This window comes from Gossypium hirsutum, chromosome D11 (assembly GCF_007990345.1).
Source record: "Gossypium hirsutum isolate 1008001.06 chromosome D11, Gossypium_hirsutum_v2.1, whole genome shotgun sequence".
Classification (NCBI taxonomy): domain Eukaryota; kingdom Viridiplantae; phylum Streptophyta; class Magnoliopsida; order Malvales; family Malvaceae; genus Gossypium; species Gossypium hirsutum.
In genome coordinates this window covers 19,214,608-19,232,405 of record NC_053447.1, presented here as the reverse complement: position 1 = coordinate 19,232,405, position 17,798 = coordinate 19,214,608, and the positions used below count along the sequence as shown (strand labels likewise).

The window sequence follows — 17,798 nt, the reverse complement described above, 5'->3', positions numbered from 1 at the left end:
TAATTTAAGCTTGGGTTAACAAAAGAGCTTTCTTAAGTTTGTGTAGGACTTAAAAATGATTGTGTAATACATTATGTACTTAAATGTTAATTATTTATGTATTTAAATGATGGTATATTCCATGATGTTTTGAATTTATTAAATCAATGATCATAACATCTCGTAGCTCAGGTCCAACAACCAGGTTGAGTATGAAATGTTACAAATAGTCCATTGAACCTCAAGCTTAGGAACCTTCCCAATATTAGTATCAATAGTAGGAGTTTGCTAACTAGTGAGAATAGATCTCTATGCGTTTTCATTGTCAAACTTAATGTAGGCTTTCATTTTAGCCTTCAAGTAGGGATAATTGTCATTCTTAAGCATAGGGGAATGAGTAATCGATGAACTTTCCATTTTTAGCAAAAAATAGCATAAAAATTCACCACTAGATATGTTAAGTATCTGTTCTGATACCAATTGTTGCTACATTAAGTTGCTTATTTGCTTAACACAACAAGTGCAATGTAAGTGCTAGATTGTAATGACCATTACAACGAAACCGTGTAAATAAAAAACCAAATAACACTAATAATTTATTTACGCAATTCGGTTTCTCTACGTTTGCAGAGCCTAGCTTAATGAGAAATTCCACTATCTTTAGTCAATAATACAATAAGTGACTCGCACTCTATCATTCTTCAAATATAAAGACCTCATATTTATACTTAAAACTAGAACTCTTACCTCCAAATCCTTTGTTTAAGAACTTAGGCAATAAACACTCTCAACAATGTTTACAATACAAACTTTGCACTCTCTTACAAAAATAGTTCCTCAATGAGCAAATTCAAGTGCTCTCAGTAAGCTTTCTTACAAAATGTAGACAAGCCTTAGACAAGCCTTACAACATATATTCAATTTGGCTTGCTAACATAAAATCTAAATGAATACAATGTAACTCCTTGAAAATAGCTACTACAATCACAATAATCAAAGTACAATCAATTGAAGATCTTATTTACAAAATAACTACACAATCTTTATCAGTCTTCCATGTTTCAAAAGATAATTTGATTCACTTGAATCCAATCTAATTTTCAAATGCCAAGGATTAGTTTTCCATAGATGGACCATAATATCTTCAATAAAATAATACATAACCCGATCCAAAGATTTTCTTCGTTAAATTACCAAATCAAATAAGGCAAACATTTAAGCTACCTTAATGATAGTTTGCAGTTTGCATTACTAATGCCACTCACCAATTATCAGCTCATTTTGCCTCAAAAGATATAACCTCTTATTTATATACACAAGGCTTTTCGAGAACAACTCGATCACTTCATATCCATTGATAAAAGAAACCAAGTAACTAATAGTTTAGGATAAATTTTTAAAAGTCAAATTTTGTCACCTTGTAAATGATAATGTCTAAATTTATTAATTTTTTAAGAATTTGAACTAAAATAATAAATTTTGTAAACAATGATAGCTAAATTTGTTAAATTATTTATATTTAGATTAAATCGATAGAATGGATAAACAATAAAGAATTAATTTTTTATTAGATCAATAAAAAAGGCTCACATCAACTTTTCATCACTCACCTAACAATAACTTTCTATCACTCTAATAACAATTAAGATGAGAATAACTGAAATATTTAATTCCGAAAATCCTAATGACTAAATAAAAAATTTATATTTGAGTAATTAAAATGGAAACAACTAAATAGTTTAATGACTATTTTTCTACTTTACCTTCTATTTTAATTCGAAACCAAGGGGCTAGAATGACGAAATTGTTTACGGACGGGTCTGTCGGGCTGAACAGAATGGACAAGCCTACGGCGCGCAGGCGGGAAAAAACTCACCCATCCGGAACCGCTACACTCTCGAAAACCCCCCAAATCAACCTCTCGTGAAAACTCTCCCTTCTCCTCCGCGCCAAACGCTGCCAATGTCATCTCAAGGGACGGCCACCGCCACCAAAACACTTGCGCTAGACTCCACCCAACTATACCTCACTGCCATAGACTCTTCCGATTCCACCCTTTCTTTTCCCCCTATCCCCTCCTCTTTCCCTCCCTCTAAACTCATACCCAATACCCGATTCCTTGTCGACTCCTTCCGCCACTCCACCACCACCACCTTCTCCGCCGCCTACTTCCTCTCCCACTTCCACTCCGACCACTACTCCGGCCTCTCCCCTTCCTGGTCCAAAGGCATCATCTTTTGTTCCCACCTCACTTCCCTCCTCCTCATCCAAACCCTTAAAATCCCGCCTCATTTCGTCTTCCCTTTACCTCTAAACGACCCCGTTGTGGTAGATGGCTGCGAGGTCATTCTCATTGACGCCAATCATTGCCCCGGTGCTGTCCAGTTCTTATTCAAAGTTCCCACAAAAAATGGGAGCTTTGAAAGGTATGTTCACACGGGTGATTGCCGTTATTGTAATTCGATGAAGTTGAATAGTTATTTGAATGACTTTGTTGGTTGTGATACGATTTTTTTAGATACTACTTATTGTAATCCAAAATTCGTGTTTCCTTCTCAAGAAGAATCGGTTGATTATGTAGTTAGTGTGGTAGATAGGATAGGAAAGGAATTTAAGGAAAAAAAGGTTTTGTTTCTTGTTGCCACTTATGTTGTTGGAAAAGAGAAGATTTTGGTTGAGGTCGCGAGGCGATGTAAGAGGAAAATATTTGTTGATGGGAGGAAAATGGAGATTTTAAATGTTTTGGGGTATGGGGGTGATAAAGTTTTCACCGTAGATGAGAGCGAGAGTAACGTTCATGTTGTTGGTTGGAATGTATTAGGCGAGACTTGGCCGTATTTTCGGCCGAATTTTGTGAGAATGAAAGAGATTATGGAGGAAAAAGGGTATGAGAAGATTGTTGGTTTTGTGCCGACTGGGTGGACTTATGAAATTAAACGGAATAAATTTGCAGTGAGGTCAAAAGGTTCAATCGAGATACATCTAGTCCCTTACAGTGAGCATTCTAATTATGATGAGCTTAGAGAATATGTGAAGTTTTTGAAACCAAAGAGAGTTATTCCTACTGTTGGTATGGACATTGAGAAGCTTGACAGTAAGCATGCTGATAAATTGAGAAGGCACTTTGCTGGTCTGGTTGATGAAATGGCAAATAAAAAGGACTTCCTGATGGGTTTTCATCGTGGCAATTATGGGAGTGTAGAAAAAGTTGAAATGGATGCTAGTCCCAACTTGAATGAGAACAAGGACATGGAGAGAAAGAAAAATATATTGGAAATGAAATCTGTTGAGAGTAAAAATGCAGATATTACTTTGAATGATTCATCTCCTGTGCAGAAACCTGATTCACAAGATTCAGCTATACCGAGTGAGGAGGAAAGAGAGAGAAAGATTGAGGAATTAGGTGACTTTTTGCCCAGATGGGTGACCAGGGACCAGAAATTAAATTTGATCAGCAGCTCAAGATGGAATGTTGTTGAAGCAGTTTCTAATTTTTATGAACATGAAAATGAGTTATACGAGCAAATCTCTGCTTTTAGAACTTCTGATTCTGCCTCTGCTGCTCAGGCAGGTTCATCTAACAACTCTGTCTCACCTTTGAATTCAGGGCCCTTTAGAAGTAGCAGTCATGAAAGTTTAATCAGTCATTTAAGTCAAGCCAGCAAGCCTTCTAGTTTTAAACTTTCAGTTTGGAGTAACATATCTCCTGGTAAAAGGAAGAAAAATACTGAGAACAAGTCAAATAAGAAAGTAAAAAGCAACTCAAAACTGGAATCTAGCGGGTCAAAGCAACCTATGATAACTAGCTTCTTCGGTAAAGTTTTGGTTGATGACTCTAAAGGTGGTGGGACTGGCTTGAAAATTGAGGAATGCCCTAAAGAAGAAATCACTTTGCCTGGTGACTTGACTAAATCATTTACAGAGAAAATAGATCAGTTTATTCAGATAATAAATGGCAATGAATCGTCAAGAAATTATGTGGTCAACTTACTTGAGAAGACCCAAGGAGATATCAACAGGGCACTGGATATATATTATAGTAATCCTGAAGTGAACCATGATGAGAATATGGAAAATATTGTAGTTTCCAGCAAATCAGCTCCGGTCTGGAGCTGTAGTAATGATTGCCCTGTTAGCAAGAATGAACATGTGCTGGAGGAGTCAAGATCTATTCCGGATTCATCTTTGCAAGGACAACCAGTGGAAAATGTTGACGTAACTCTTGTATCATTGCCTCCTGATAAATATAAACGCATTGAGCATGGTTGGTGTCAAGAAGTTTTCATTTGCCATTTTCTTAATACTATATCTTGAAATTCTTCTAATTCTGTTGTATGGTAGCATCTATTTAGAAGTTATTTTATTGTTTTTAAATGCTAGGCATTTTTCTTTGAGTTATATTCCTGTTGCATCTTCGGTGTCTCTTTCTTTTTGTGGCAAGTTCATAGAACTTCTCAGAATCTCAGCTTATTCACAAAATTTTAAAACTCCTACTGAGATGTCTGTGCAGCATGCTGGAGGTCTGACCAGCCTGCTCCATATGTCCATCTTGCACGGACTTTTGACCTTGTTGGCAGTCAAAGGGGCAAGATCAAAGCTACTTCTATGCTTTGCAATATGTTTAGGAGGTTGGTAAGATTGTATCTTATTATTTTGTGTATATCTCTTGGTTGTGAAATCAAAGCTTGCATTGCTTTACTTATAACTGAATGCCAGCCCTTTTTCCTTGACATCTTCTTTCAACCAGTTTGCTGGCCTTGTCCCCCGAGGATGTGCTTCCTGCTGTGTATCTGTGCACCAACAAAATTGCCGCTGATCATGAAAATATTGTTAGTCCACTTCGCCAGTTCTCCTGTCTGTATCTTCCTTTTGTTGTTTCACGCAGTAGTTGATTCTTACTCTCTATTCCTTAAAAGATAATTTCCCCTTTAGATTGTATATTGTAGGTAGCTTAACAAATAAGAAACAGAATATTAATAGAGATTAGCTGAAAAAGAAAAGATGCATTCATGCTGTAGTAATGATGCAGGAATTGAATATTGGCGGTAGTTTGGTTACATCTGCACTGGAAGAAGCTTGTGGGACTAACCGTTCAAAAATAAGGGATATGTACAATGACATGGATGATCTTGGTAGAAGCAGATAATTCCATTCAAAAATTTCCATTTTCTGTTAGTCTTTTTCATCCATAATTTTTGGCATCTTCTTACCACCTTTTTTTGGTCTAAGGTGATGTTGCACAAGCATGCCGACAAATCCAAACTTTACTTGCTCCTCCACGACCACTATTAATTAGGGATGTATATTCTGTGCTTCGGAAGATAAGGTATGATCAGCCCAGTATTGATCCTGCAGCAACACATGATTATAAAATTATTGAAATATTGAATCCGTTACTAGATACTGATCTGTTTCCAGAGATGTAGGGAAGTATGAGTGTCATAATAATTTGCAGTTCTTAGAACTCGAAGTAATTGGTTAATGCCTAGGTTTTGCTGGTAAGAAAATAACTGAGAACTTGTACAATATTTCTTTCTTCATAAGATTAAGAACTGATTTCTCATTTTCTTGATAGATTAGAAGCAGAATGTTATTAACACTTCGTTGATGATAAGACAAAACATTGCGTCACCAGTGATCTCATGTTCTATATTTTGCTATAAAATATCTAATGGTTTGAATAGTTATTCATGGTCACTTGAGTGCCAGATGCATTCGATTGTGCCTATAGATTCTTGCACTAAAACAAGCCTTTGATATAAGTTCTCTTTATTTCTTATTTCTGAATAAGAGAAACTCAGTTCATTTTTTCCATGCATTAGTATCCATTTGGTATGATTTTAAAATTTGAGAAATATGCGTATCATTTTGTTTTGTATTATTTTAATCTTTGTCATGTATATTCTCTTTTTCCCATTTTCCTCATATAGCATTTATCAGTGTACAAACAGGCAGCGGCAGCACCATGCGGAAGAAAAACCTTATCGTGAATCTTATACTTTCATGTAGAGAGAAAGAGATGAAGTTTCTAGTGAGAACTTTGGTAAGATTTGAAAATGATATTTCTTGTATGTATCTTATGTAGGTGATTTTTGATTTTATTTATGTAAGTATCTGGTATGCAACAGTATGAAAAGAGCAGAAGGTTAATATTTTATTTTTGATAGGTGATATCTTTTCTGAAGATGGATAGTGAGTTTCTTTATTATCATATTAGAGTTTAGCACATTTGACAAGATCTTATCATATTAATATTCCCCAAATTGATGCTTCTTTCGTAGTAGATGTGATCAAGGCAAACACTATCTTGTGCTGTTATTTTTTACTGCTCATTGTCTTGATTGCTATCAACCTTCACGTGCTTTATAACAAATTTTTTTAGCAATTTTCGTGGAGGCATGTTAAGATTTTTGAATTTGTGCATTTGTTGTAGACTTCATCAATGTGAATGAAGGATTCCTTGTGGCACGGTTCTTAATTTGGTGTACAAGCATTGACTTGTTCTGCAATGTCTTCTGTTTTGAAATTATGGCACACACAGGTCAGGAATTTGCGAATAGGAGCAATGATGAAAACTGTTCTTCCTGCATTGGCTCAAGCAGTTGTCATGAATTCCTCTCGTGATCTTTGTCATGAAGGGACAGCAGATTGTCTAAAAGAAAAGCTCCAGGTTTGATACAAATCATAAGCTATAATTTTTTTTTTCTTTTTTGAAGAGTATGAAATCGTAGATCTCTTTATGAAGACTTGATGTTTACATCATGCCACTATGGGTAAGAAGTATTAAAGCAATGAGTGGATTAACTTTTAACCTCCTCCCCCCCCCCAAAAAAAAAAAAAAAGAAAAAAGGGGGGGGGGTGTTAAGTGGTGAATATGTTGATGTTTGTGTTAGTTTCATCTAATTTCTGTCTAGGTCGTACTACCAAAGGTATCTATTAGATTTATCTACATGCATAATGCTATTTTCAACATCGCTTGTTTTCTGTGCAAGTGATTATTTGTTTCTGTTTGTGATTTGATCTTGTGGTTACTTGTCAGGAACTTTCTACAGCAGTAACCGAAGCATATAATGTACTTCCAAATTTGGTAAGTGGTTATACATTTTATATCAAAGTTCTTCAACTTTATGTTCTTCTTCTATTTCTTTTAAGTTCCTGATTTTCCTTACCCACTTTATGAGATTTTTTTATATAATACGTGTGATAGCTTTTCTTTGATGTAATTATATATGCGTTAGTTTGCTCTTGATATCTTTCTTTCTTATAAATTATAAAATTGAGTCTGTTTCATTTGCTTTGTAACATATTGCACATGCCAGTTTGTTTCCTTTCCTTCTCTCCATTCTTCTGGAAGCAGCATAAGATAAAATATGTTTGTTTTGGTACATTTACGCTGATGATGCTTTGTGGATAGGATTTGCTTGTTCCTTCACTAATGAAGGAAGGTATTGCATTTTCATCATCAACCTTGTCAATGGTTCCGGGAATACCTATTAAACCCATGCTTGCAAAGTATGTATACATGTCACTCTTTTGTATCTTTCTTGTATATCAAATTGTTCTAATGCTGTTGCCTATGGGTGGTATTATTCTCCATGATCGTAGAATTACCAATGGGGTTCCAGAAGTACTGAAGCTTTTTCAAAACAAAGCTTTTACATGTGAATATAAGTAAGCTCTTTTCTCTCCCTCTCCGTGTGGATCATGCACATTTCCTCTAGTTTAAAATTGCATTCTTTGCTATTTTGGGATATTGCAAGAAACAACTGTGAAGCTTTCATGCCTCCCTAGTATAACACCATATTCTTTTGTTTCACTCAATGTGGTTGAGTTTTTTCTTGAATCGCGTTAGTTGGATAACTGATGCAAAGGCAGGTCTTGGAATTTTCTCACTTTCCTTCCACATCTCTTAGTTTTATTATATGTTGGGTATGATTGAGTGTTTCTCTTTGCATGTAATTTTCAGATATGATGGTTAGCGTGTCCAGGTTCACAAATTGGCTAATGGAGCAGTGCGTGTCTTTTCACGAAATGGGGATGAAACAACATTAAGATTTCCAGATTTAATTAATACAATTAAAGAATCTGCTAAGCCTGCTGCCCCGACTTTCATATTGGATGCTGAGGTGAGATTGTCTAATGGCAACTTGCCTTTTACTTCTTTGAGATTGGCTTCTTTGTTATTATTATTGTTGTTGTTGTTGTTGTTGTTGTTGTTGTTTTTGGTTATTCTTGCAAAATTAACTGAGCTGTAGAATATCTTAGATGGAACATACCCTTATGTGTTGCCAATTCTGTTTATCGCTGTGGCTTCAGGTAGTTGCAATCGATAGGAAGAATGGTCAGAAGCTGATGTCCTTCCAAGAATTATCTTCAAGAGAAAGAGGGAGCAAAGATTCTTTGATCACAGTGGACAAAATAAAGGTTCACTTTATTTTCACTTTGTAATATTACATGATTAGATTTACTATTTTTGTGGAAGTTTGATGATGCAAGCATTAAGCATTGAAGCGAATTGAAAGTAATCTTATGACATGAAGGATCTGCATAGCTGTTTCACTTATTGTTGTTTAAGAAACCTATTTCCCTTGTGCTTTCCTAACTGATGTTAGGGGCCCTTTGAATATAGAGTTTTCACGTTCACTCATCTTCTCTTATAAGTTCAACTTTTATTTCCTGTATCCTAAATTTAAATTTGGAGGTTTCTTTTTAATATCGTTGTAACTTGCAGGTTAATATTTGCGTATTTGTGTTTGACATCATGTTTGCTAATGGAGAGCAGTAAATATCTTGAACCCTCTCTTGGAATTGTTCTGAGTTTCCTTTATTGACATATATCTATATAGATATATAGACTAAAAAATTGAGGACAAGTTATAGCAGGAGTGTTTTCTGATTCTATGAATGAACCAAAAAACAGGAGCTTTCCCATGAGCAATAGTATATTCATTCTCAGTTTTATATCTTTCCTCGCTGCCTCTTGCATTCACAACATGCATTTGCAGAAGTGCATGCTAGAAATTCATCTCTGTTACTTGAACTTGGGTGTGGATGTTGGATATGGGTATTTGTCCTACATTGGTATGTTCAATTTTATCCAAGTTTTTTATGTATCTGGAGGATCCTTAAAAGGTCATATTCCTATACCTATGTCTAGATATGCATCAGATAAGGGTGTTGGACATGGGTACTTCAACAACGATGAAGAATTGGAGTAACATAGAAATTCATTAAATGACGGAAATTTGGCTAGTGATTTTTTGCCTTCAAAGTGTGCATTCGTTTGACACATTATATTTCTGTCATCATGATGATTTCACTTGACCACAACCAAGTTTCCTTGTTGATAAAGAACTTTTGAATGAACTTCTAATTACCCCAATAGGTTGCCATGTTTCCGATGTGGTATAGATTTTGTGCTTTCAACTGCTTTTCAATCTACTTCATTTAAATTAAATGACTTGAGTGCCATATCTCTCTCTGCATAATTTAAAATGGACTTTATGCTGCTCTGGCTTATTCCTTCACTAGAGGACCTTGCAAATGCTATTGAGTGTCCCTGTGACATATAGGGATTTATGAGCAATTAGTATAAGAGTTTTATCACTGCTTGTAGATTCCTTTCTGATGTGATAGAGATTGGTTAGTGCAATTGAAATATTATCCCCGCATTTACTTCTGTGTTTAAACTGAGAAAACTGAAGAGTTAGTTGACAGTATTACCATTAATTTTATTAAAGGGGAAAGATTATGAGCAACTGAAGCATAAGTTCTGGAAACCTATGTTACTACTACTCTTCATTTTTCTTAAGTATCCGTGTTCAACACTCATGCCCAATGTTTATTTGGACTGGGTATTGGGATATAACCCTCTAAGGACCCTCCAAATAAATAGAATAACTTAAATAGATTGAACGTCCCCGTGTGTGATGCATACTCGTATCCAACACTCACATTTTGGTCCGAGTAACATAGCTAGTAACTTAAGTATTCACTCACTTCTGTTACATACAGAAAGTCATACGATTTTATCAACATATACTGTTGTATGTCAATCACCTAAAATCTGGCTATTGTTATAGTTAAGCATTTTTTTTCTAGAACAAAAGACTAGAGTGTAGATCTTCTTGTAGCTGTAAATCTGTGTCTGAAAATAAATCTTATATTACAAATAGGTGTCCCTCTTATTTTTGCTGCTATTTTCTTATTTTTCATTAAAATTAAAAAAAAAGATATAATTTCCATTACAGGCTGCTAGGTGTTCCTCTACGCCAAAGAAGGAAATGTATGCCTTTCCCCTCCCACAATTTTTTCTTTTTCAGGTTAATTTATTTCATAGTCCCACTTATCAAACTCCTGTGAGTTGTAAGTTTAATCTTTTCTCTCATGCTAAAAAACTTTAGGTTTGAAGGATTTGTTTCATGACGAGAAGTTGGGTCATTTTGAATATGCAAAAGAAATCACAGTAAGTCCTCTCTGCTTTCCTTGTTTACAGTACAATTTTTTAGTTATTAGCTTGGACGTCAATGTCAGATATTTGTCCTGTGTCTGACACAGGTATATTTATTTACTTATTTCAAATTTCTTTTATGTATTTGGAGGATACTTGAAAGGTTATATCTCCACACATATCCAAATATATGTCATACATGGATACTTCAAGAAAAATGAGTCAGAGCAACATAGGACTGATTGGTATTGTTTATGATTTCTTGCTAAATAGGTGGAAGCAGATGATGCTTGTTTGACCAGTGAGGCCACGTTTACTCAGATAAACTCTTTTCTCGAAGATGCATTGCAGTTCTCATGTGAAGGAATTATGGTTAAAGCCTTAGATACTGATGCTGGATACCTTCCGTCAAAACGTAGTGATACATGGTTAAAGGTTTTGTGATTACCGGAACATTTTAATCATTTAACTGCTCAGAAGTAGGAAGAGAGCTAAATATTGAATCCGATTGCTTGGTGTTCTCTCTTAGGTGAAGCGAGACTATGTGGAAGGATTAAGCGATTCCCTTGATTTAGTCCCAATTGGTGCTTGGCATGGCAATGGAAGAAAAGCGGGATGGTAATGAATGACCCTATGTATATGTATATGTATATGTATATGTATATGCATATGTAACATGCCCAACAGATATTTGATGTTGTGCACATCTGCGATAAGTGTTGTCAAGGTGTGCACCTAGGCACAGCTATGCCTTGTGCCTTATCACTAGACAACAAAAGCACCTCGTATCCTTTTGGGCGAGGTGCATTTGATCGGATGCATGCCTAAGTTTGTGCCTTAGCACTAGACAACAAAAGCACCTCATACCTTTTGGGCGAGTTGCATTTGATCAGACATGCCTATGCCTTGTGCCTAGGCATTAGTCGACAAAAGCCCCTTGGACCCTTTGTTGCATTTGATCGGGCCTATGTCTTTGTCTTGCATCCTTGACAATGCTGTTTGGCATGATTGCCTACGTGGCTTTGAGGGGCTTAGTGTTGACTCTTAGAAGTTACTAGGAGAAGAAGAAACTGCAAAAAGAGATATAGTTCCATTGATCAAATACCATCCCCTCCTAAACCCACTAGGATGGAATTGCATATGCAAAACAAATTAGTAAGTAGGTAAATGACTGATAGGCATCAAGAAAATAAATATAAGCTCCTAGAGACGCTTGGAATCATCTGAACATTGACCTAATAACTTACAAAACCCTAGGTGTGCTGAAATGATCCTGGTGACACTGGAAAACGTAAATTTTGATATCACTCGATAAATAGCCTGTGATCTAAGAGACCTGATGTTTTAACAGCTGCGATGTTTAGCAAGCATGTAGAATTGAATTGAAGTGAAAGAGGAGTGATTTGCATTTTATGAAGTATGTTCATACATTATCTACGAAAATGTTATAGATGATTGAAATCAAATCAAGTGATATTTATTTATTACACTGAATTTCGTTGCCACAGGCTCCCAATGTGAATCCTTTCTGTTCTAATTCATGCTTTTATGTATGTTACGTGTTCTTGCAGGTACAGCCCCTTCCTCATGGCATGCTATAACCCAGACACTGAAGATTTTCAAAGTGTTTGTCGTGTTATGTCTGGATTCTCTGATTCATTTTACAAAGAGGTAAAGTGGGATGTTGATGATGTTTGTAATTTATAAAGTGCACTTTTTCTTCATGTTACCAAGGATATGGCGTTAAATCTTTCAAGCACTGAACTTAAACTTACATGGTTATGTTTTATATGAAAATAATTTTTATTCTGAACTTAAGATCTTTTCGATGTAGGCTTAGTTAAGATTGCGACAATGAGCTCATCTGTTTTGCAACTTATTGGAGTACATTTGATTCAGTTCTCTAACAGTAGAGTAGTGAGAATGGCTCTGAGATTTGATGTAATGGGCATAATACTGTTAAATAGTGTACTTGTTTCTTGTTCAAATCACTGTTTTTGATAGTTCCTTCAAGAAACCAGACATGACTTTTCCTGTTTCTTTCCACGGATCCTACCATTATTAACTTATGTTACTTAGACTAGGAAGCAAGTGTTGAGTACTAATCTGCATCTGACATGGGTACATTTAAAATTTTTTTTATCCAAGTTTTTCCATATATTTGGAGGATCATATTCCTATACCCATGTTGGATATGCGTTGGACAGGTGTACTTAGAGAAAATTGAAGAGTCGGAGCAATATATCTAGTAAAATATTGCCCTGCGTATACAAGTTTCAAGTTTTCAACTTGTTCGTGTTACCCTAAACTTCGTAAGTTATGCTAAAAGAGTTATTTGGTTTTCTTTATTGAACTCAGATGAAAGAGTTCTTTTCGGGGGATAGGATCTTAGCCAAAAAGCCAGCTTACTATCAAACAGCTGAGGTGCCTGATATGTGGTTCTTTCCAGAACTTATTTGGGAAATAAGAGGTGCAGACTTCACTGTATCACCGGTTCATCAGGCTGCGATAGGGTTAGTTCATCCATCGCGTGGCATCTCAATAAGATTTCCTAGGTTCATTCGCCCGGTCACAGATCGAAATCCTGAGGAATGTAGCACGGCAGCAGACGTAGCTGAAATGTTTCATTCGCAGACTCGAAAGATGGATGTGACGGCCCAACAATGACAACTGTTTTCGGGTTTGTGTATATATGTTTTCCTTCCTAGTTCTAGTATTTGCTTGTGTTTATGTAAAAATTATAATCCTTAAGTATAGTTTATAGTGTAAGATTTATACTCAATTAATTAGTATAAAAGAAATATAATTTTCATATTCGTCTTCAAGTTTGATGGTTTATAAGATTATTTATAAGGCCGAGCTTGAGTTTGATTTGACATTAACACTAATTAAATTAAATGATTACACTTGCAAGCTAGTTAAGTCCAGTATATATTAAGGCTTACATTTGACTATTTTATGCAGTCATATAACTCTATAGACAAGATAAATTATTCTATAAGAAAAACGCTAATGATTATTTTAAACGCTTCTAAATCTTAAAACACATTGTATTAATCTTGTTTAAGAACTTCATTCCAGCATCAGAAGGCAAATCAAACATTGTAAACGAACAAGAAGCAAAAAGAGCATAAATTCAAAGCACACTGCCCCATGATAGATAGAGCTTTATGCATGAGTATCTTGGATTAAGAAGTTAGACACCATATTTAAAGCCATCATATAATCAACCTTACTTTGTTAGTGATATGACTTGTTCTTGCAATGAACTGAAACCCAAAGCCAAACAAAGAAATAGAGCTGAAAAAAACAACATAAAGCTTCCAAAAGCAAAGGAAAAATCTTTTGCTTTATCGAAAGCATTATATTTACATTAAAATGATTCGAGTTTAAAATTTATGTCCATTGTATTCATAATCAGTTCTTGAAAACTTTCTTTTTTCTTCATTATTGAGAATAAAATAAAATAAGTATACAAAGAATAAATTCACAAATAAGAAAAATTCCAACACAATTTCAAAAATTAAAAAAAATAAGTGCACAAAGTTAAAACCTTATTCTTTTGAAAAAGACTCTCGATAGAAAAGAAAAGAAAAACAATAAACACTTAAATATATTAATAATTATGTTATATAAATTTCAATGTATTTATATATTTAGCATTATATTTTAATTATTATTTTCATAGATGCCATCCTCCATCTTGTTTTTAATCTTTCATACGTTCCAAACTCCCGCCAAATTTGACAACCCGCTATTCACCATACACCTTTGGACAGCTTTCCCACTTGCCCTAAATAAATAAATAAATAATTAATTAATTACTTTTTTTATACAAAAAATAAACTTATTTTATTTTGCCCCCAAATCACCATTTCCATCATTTTCCCTCCTTTAATTTCTTCTTCCAAACTCCATCCATCCATCAATTCCAATTGTATTTTATGTTCATTTCAAGCTCCAAATCCCCAAAATCTCAAAACCCCCCACTGAATTTTTTTTTTGTTGAAATTTTCCTAAAACCAGTTCTTCTCGCCGTTGATTCTTTTTTTTTTCTTTTAATATTCTGAACTTTCTGGCTTTTATTTGTTTTTTTTTACATTAGGTTTTTATTTTAAGTTCGATGAATTTTCGAGAAGCTAGGGTTTGGATTAATCGGCTAGAAAATACTCTAATTTTTTTTTGAATCGAGACAATGAGTGCCGTCAACATTACTAATGTTACCGTTTTGGATAACCCAGCTTCCTTCTTGTCTGCTTTTCAGTTCGAGATTTCCTACGAGTGTTTGACTCCTCTTAAAGATGGTACCTTTCTTTCTCAACACATTTTTTTTGTGGTTTGAATACTTTTAAGATTTCATTTGTTGTTTTTAAGTTCTCTCTTTTTTAGGTTTAGGGTTTGCTTGAGGTCAAGGCTATGATATTTTGTTTTGTTTTTTTCCCTCTTTGATTAATGAGAAAATGTTAGGACAAGAAGAAACAAGATTTAGTATGCTTGAATAAGGTTATTTAGTTAATTGGTGGTATAATTGTGGGTTTAGGGTTTGGGTCAGGCATAAATTGATCTTCACTTGCAGGTTTTGATTGCATATATTGGTTTTACGAGTTTATATCGTATGTTTAATTTTTTCAAGAATGAAACAAAGAAGTGGGAATTTGTTGTATTTTCTTTTCTGTAGAAAGTTAAGCTTTTTGTTAGATGGAAAATATATTTAGCTTTCCTTGTTTTGAAGAAGAAAAGAAAGAAGAATCTTTGTTTTTCATTGTAAAGCAAATTTCCTTTTAGTCAATGAAGCTTCGTTTTATGTTTGCTTAATTTGATTGTCTAGTTAGTTGGCTTTGGCATTTTGCCCTTTGATTTCCAGTGGAAGGCCATTGAATGACCCTATAAGAACACCCTAAAGGGAAGAGGTGCAGAATTTTAGCATTCTAGGGATACATTTATGTGTATTTTGATACAATTTATGCTAGAACCTAAGGTATTGGCTAATGGATTTACATGGAATGGGTTGCTAATAGCCAACTTGCACAAAAGCATTCTAAAGTTTCTAGAACAAAGAAATATGTGGAATGCCAATTCTGTGTAGAAGAGCAGCTTTTCAGCTCGGACACCTTTTTTTGTATGTTTTAGTTGTGAATGTTGCTTGGACTTGGAAATTGAGTTTAAGACATGGATATATTTCTATCATGGTTGGCTTCTATTTTACGTTTGTCTGACTTTGAAGACAATAACTCTAAATTTATTTTATCATTCATGAATGGATTATGGATGTGTTTGTATTAATCTAATATAAGACTTTACCACCCATACGTGATTACTGAGTTATACTATGTTTTTCTTGACATCATGTTTTTTTCAAGATTAAAATATATTCATGTTTTATTGGGTTGCAGATTTAGAATGGAAACTTATCTACGTTGGATCTGCAGAAGATGAGACTTACGATCAACTACTGGAGAGTGTACTTGTTGGACCTGTCAATGTTGGAAATTACCGTTTTGTACTACAGGCAATCTCAACCAACTCAGTTTTAGTTGCAGATTTGATGTATTTGTTTTAACTTCTTACCTTTGTCCTTGAATGTGTCACAGGCAGACCCACCAGACCCATCAAGGATCCGTGAAGAAGATATTATAGGTGTCACAGTGCTTCTCCTGACTTGTTCATATCTTGGCCAAGAGTTTATCCGAGTTGGCTACTATGTTAACAATGATTATGATGACGAGCAGCTTAGAGAGGAGCCTCCTCCAAAGGTCTTGATTGAGAAAGTCCAAAGAAATATTCTATCTGATAAGCCCAGGGTGACAAAGTTCCCCATAAATTTCCACCCTGAGAATGGTGGAAACGAAGAACCCCCTCCATCCGATCAACCTGTTGAAAATGTCGGAAATGAGGAAGTTCCTGCTTCACCAAATCAAAAAGAGGAGCAGGATCCTTAAAGTTACTCATTTACAGACATGGCTGTTATTCAAGATAGATAACCTGGTAACTATTTCGTGGATTGAACTTGAAATGTGAACCACAGTTTGACAAGGGACAAAGATGCATAATGAAGTAATGATTCAGAAATGCTGGGTTTGATTTGGTTGTTTTTGTTTGTTAGAATTTACTGTTTCACTATGATGATTTGCTTAGGCACTTGAAAAAGTTACAATTGAATTTCCAAGTTTGTAATATGTTTCTAAAAGGAATTTTAGTTTCATTTTTCTTTAGCTTTACCATTTGCCTTTTCTGCCTTGCCTACAGGCATTGCGGTTTTGTTGTTACGGACTGTCGTCATAAGAACTTAAGATTGGGTTTAAAAGTGAGCTTCATGAGATTATATTTTGCTACATATTATTATTTTACTACTCAAACTCGAGTGAATAGCGAAGGAAAAGTACTGCTGTATATGTGGGATTCTATCAACGTTGTTATTGTATTGCACATTGTTTGTAAATGATTGACACCTGCATTGGAATTATGGTCATCTTCTATGGAGTTTTAGGTGAATTTGTTGATCACAGCAAAGCAAGAGGAGCTCAAGTGTGTTATCTGAATGCGAAGCTCTGGTTACTGAGTAATGAGAACCGGTTTGACTTTGACCATGGTCATGCATGTGGGTCACCTGGAGTTTTAGCAGGTAAAGCACAAAACTTAACCTAGTTGAAGAGGCCTTGCTCAATGGATGAATATGATGACGAGGTAGTGAGAGACAATAACCATGTCCATATCCTGCTCAACATTGGTTACCCTTGCAGATTTTGATGTTAGATTACTTCTGGGTCTGGATTTGATGGTCAGATATCTATGAAGTTGTGTGGATTCAATCAAAGAGTATTTTGAGAATTGTTATTTATTTTTTAAATGATTATTCTAATATTCGAATACAAATATTATTGGCACCCAAATATCCAAATAAAGACAATAAAATATTGGTTTTGCTAGCAGCTCATTATTGACCGCTGCAAAAGCTTCGTCCGGGCAAAATTTTATGTATATAGCCACCAACACACCGGCAATGGCACGACCATTGATTTTTTTTTATGGCAGACTTAGGGTAGTGTGCCAATATTTGTCTATGAATATTATCTACGTTTTGAATAAATATTTGGGTTACCTCTATTTTATAAGTGATTCAATTTAATTAGTGTTCTTATAATGATTTATCGATTTGATCACTTATCTATTTTCTCATTAATTGAGGTTGATGTGACATGACATGTACAATTCATGTAATCGCTCTTAGTTGAATGATAATTTTATGTAATTATATAAAATTTTTAAATCCATTTCTCCTAATTTTTACTGCGTTAAAACTCTAATCTCAAATTTGGTTTTTTCCTAACTTTATTGACTGCCTTTAGGTAAATAGAATAGGGGAAAAATT

The 17,798-nt window shown here is 34.8% G+C and overlaps 2 protein-coding genes across 2 annotated transcripts; both read left to right on the top strand.

The window, feature by feature from the left end:
- Positions 1-1,759: 1,759 nt before the first annotated feature.
- LOC107911046 (DNA ligase 6-like) lies at positions 1,760-13,241 on the top strand. The gene is given in 19 exon segments (XM_041106386.1): positions 1,760-4,243; positions 4,490-4,607; positions 4,727-4,808; positions 5,009-5,111; positions 5,209-5,305; positions 5,920-6,022; positions 6,521-6,649; positions 7,019-7,066; positions 7,394-7,491; positions 7,585-7,650; positions 7,946-8,105; positions 8,296-8,403; positions 8,711-8,760; positions 10,230-10,264; positions 10,383-10,444; positions 10,703-10,864; positions 10,959-11,047; positions 12,001-12,100; positions 12,788-13,241. Coding segments are annotated over 19 exon segments (4,221 nt in total). The 5' UTR covers positions 1,760-1,941; the 3' UTR covers positions 13,097-13,241.
- Positions 13,242-14,245: 1,004 nt separating this feature from the next.
- LOC107912907 (histone chaperone ASF1B) lies at positions 14,246-16,751 on the top strand. Its single transcript, XM_016841283.2, has 3 exons — positions 14,246-14,733; positions 15,823-15,938; positions 16,021-16,751. The coding sequence occupies exons 1-3, from the start codon at positions 14,625-14,627 to the stop codon at positions 16,366-16,368; spliced, it is 573 nt and encodes a 190-aa protein (XP_016696772.1). The 5' UTR covers positions 14,246-14,624; the 3' UTR covers positions 16,369-16,751.
- Positions 16,752-17,798: the final 1,047 nt, after the last annotated feature.

Coding starts and splice junctions, on each gene's coding strand:
- LOC107912907 (XM_016841283.2), top strand. CDS start 14,625: ATGAGTGCCGTCAACATTACTAATGTTACCGTTTTGGATAACCCAGCT. Junction 14,734..15,822: donor TTTGACTCCTCTTAAAGATG/GTACCTTTCTTT, acceptor ATTGGGTTGCAG/ATTTAGAATGGAAACTTATC. Junction 15,939..16,020: donor ATTACCGTTTTGTACTACAG/GCAATCTCAACC, acceptor AATGTGTCACAG/GCAGACCCACCAGACCCATC.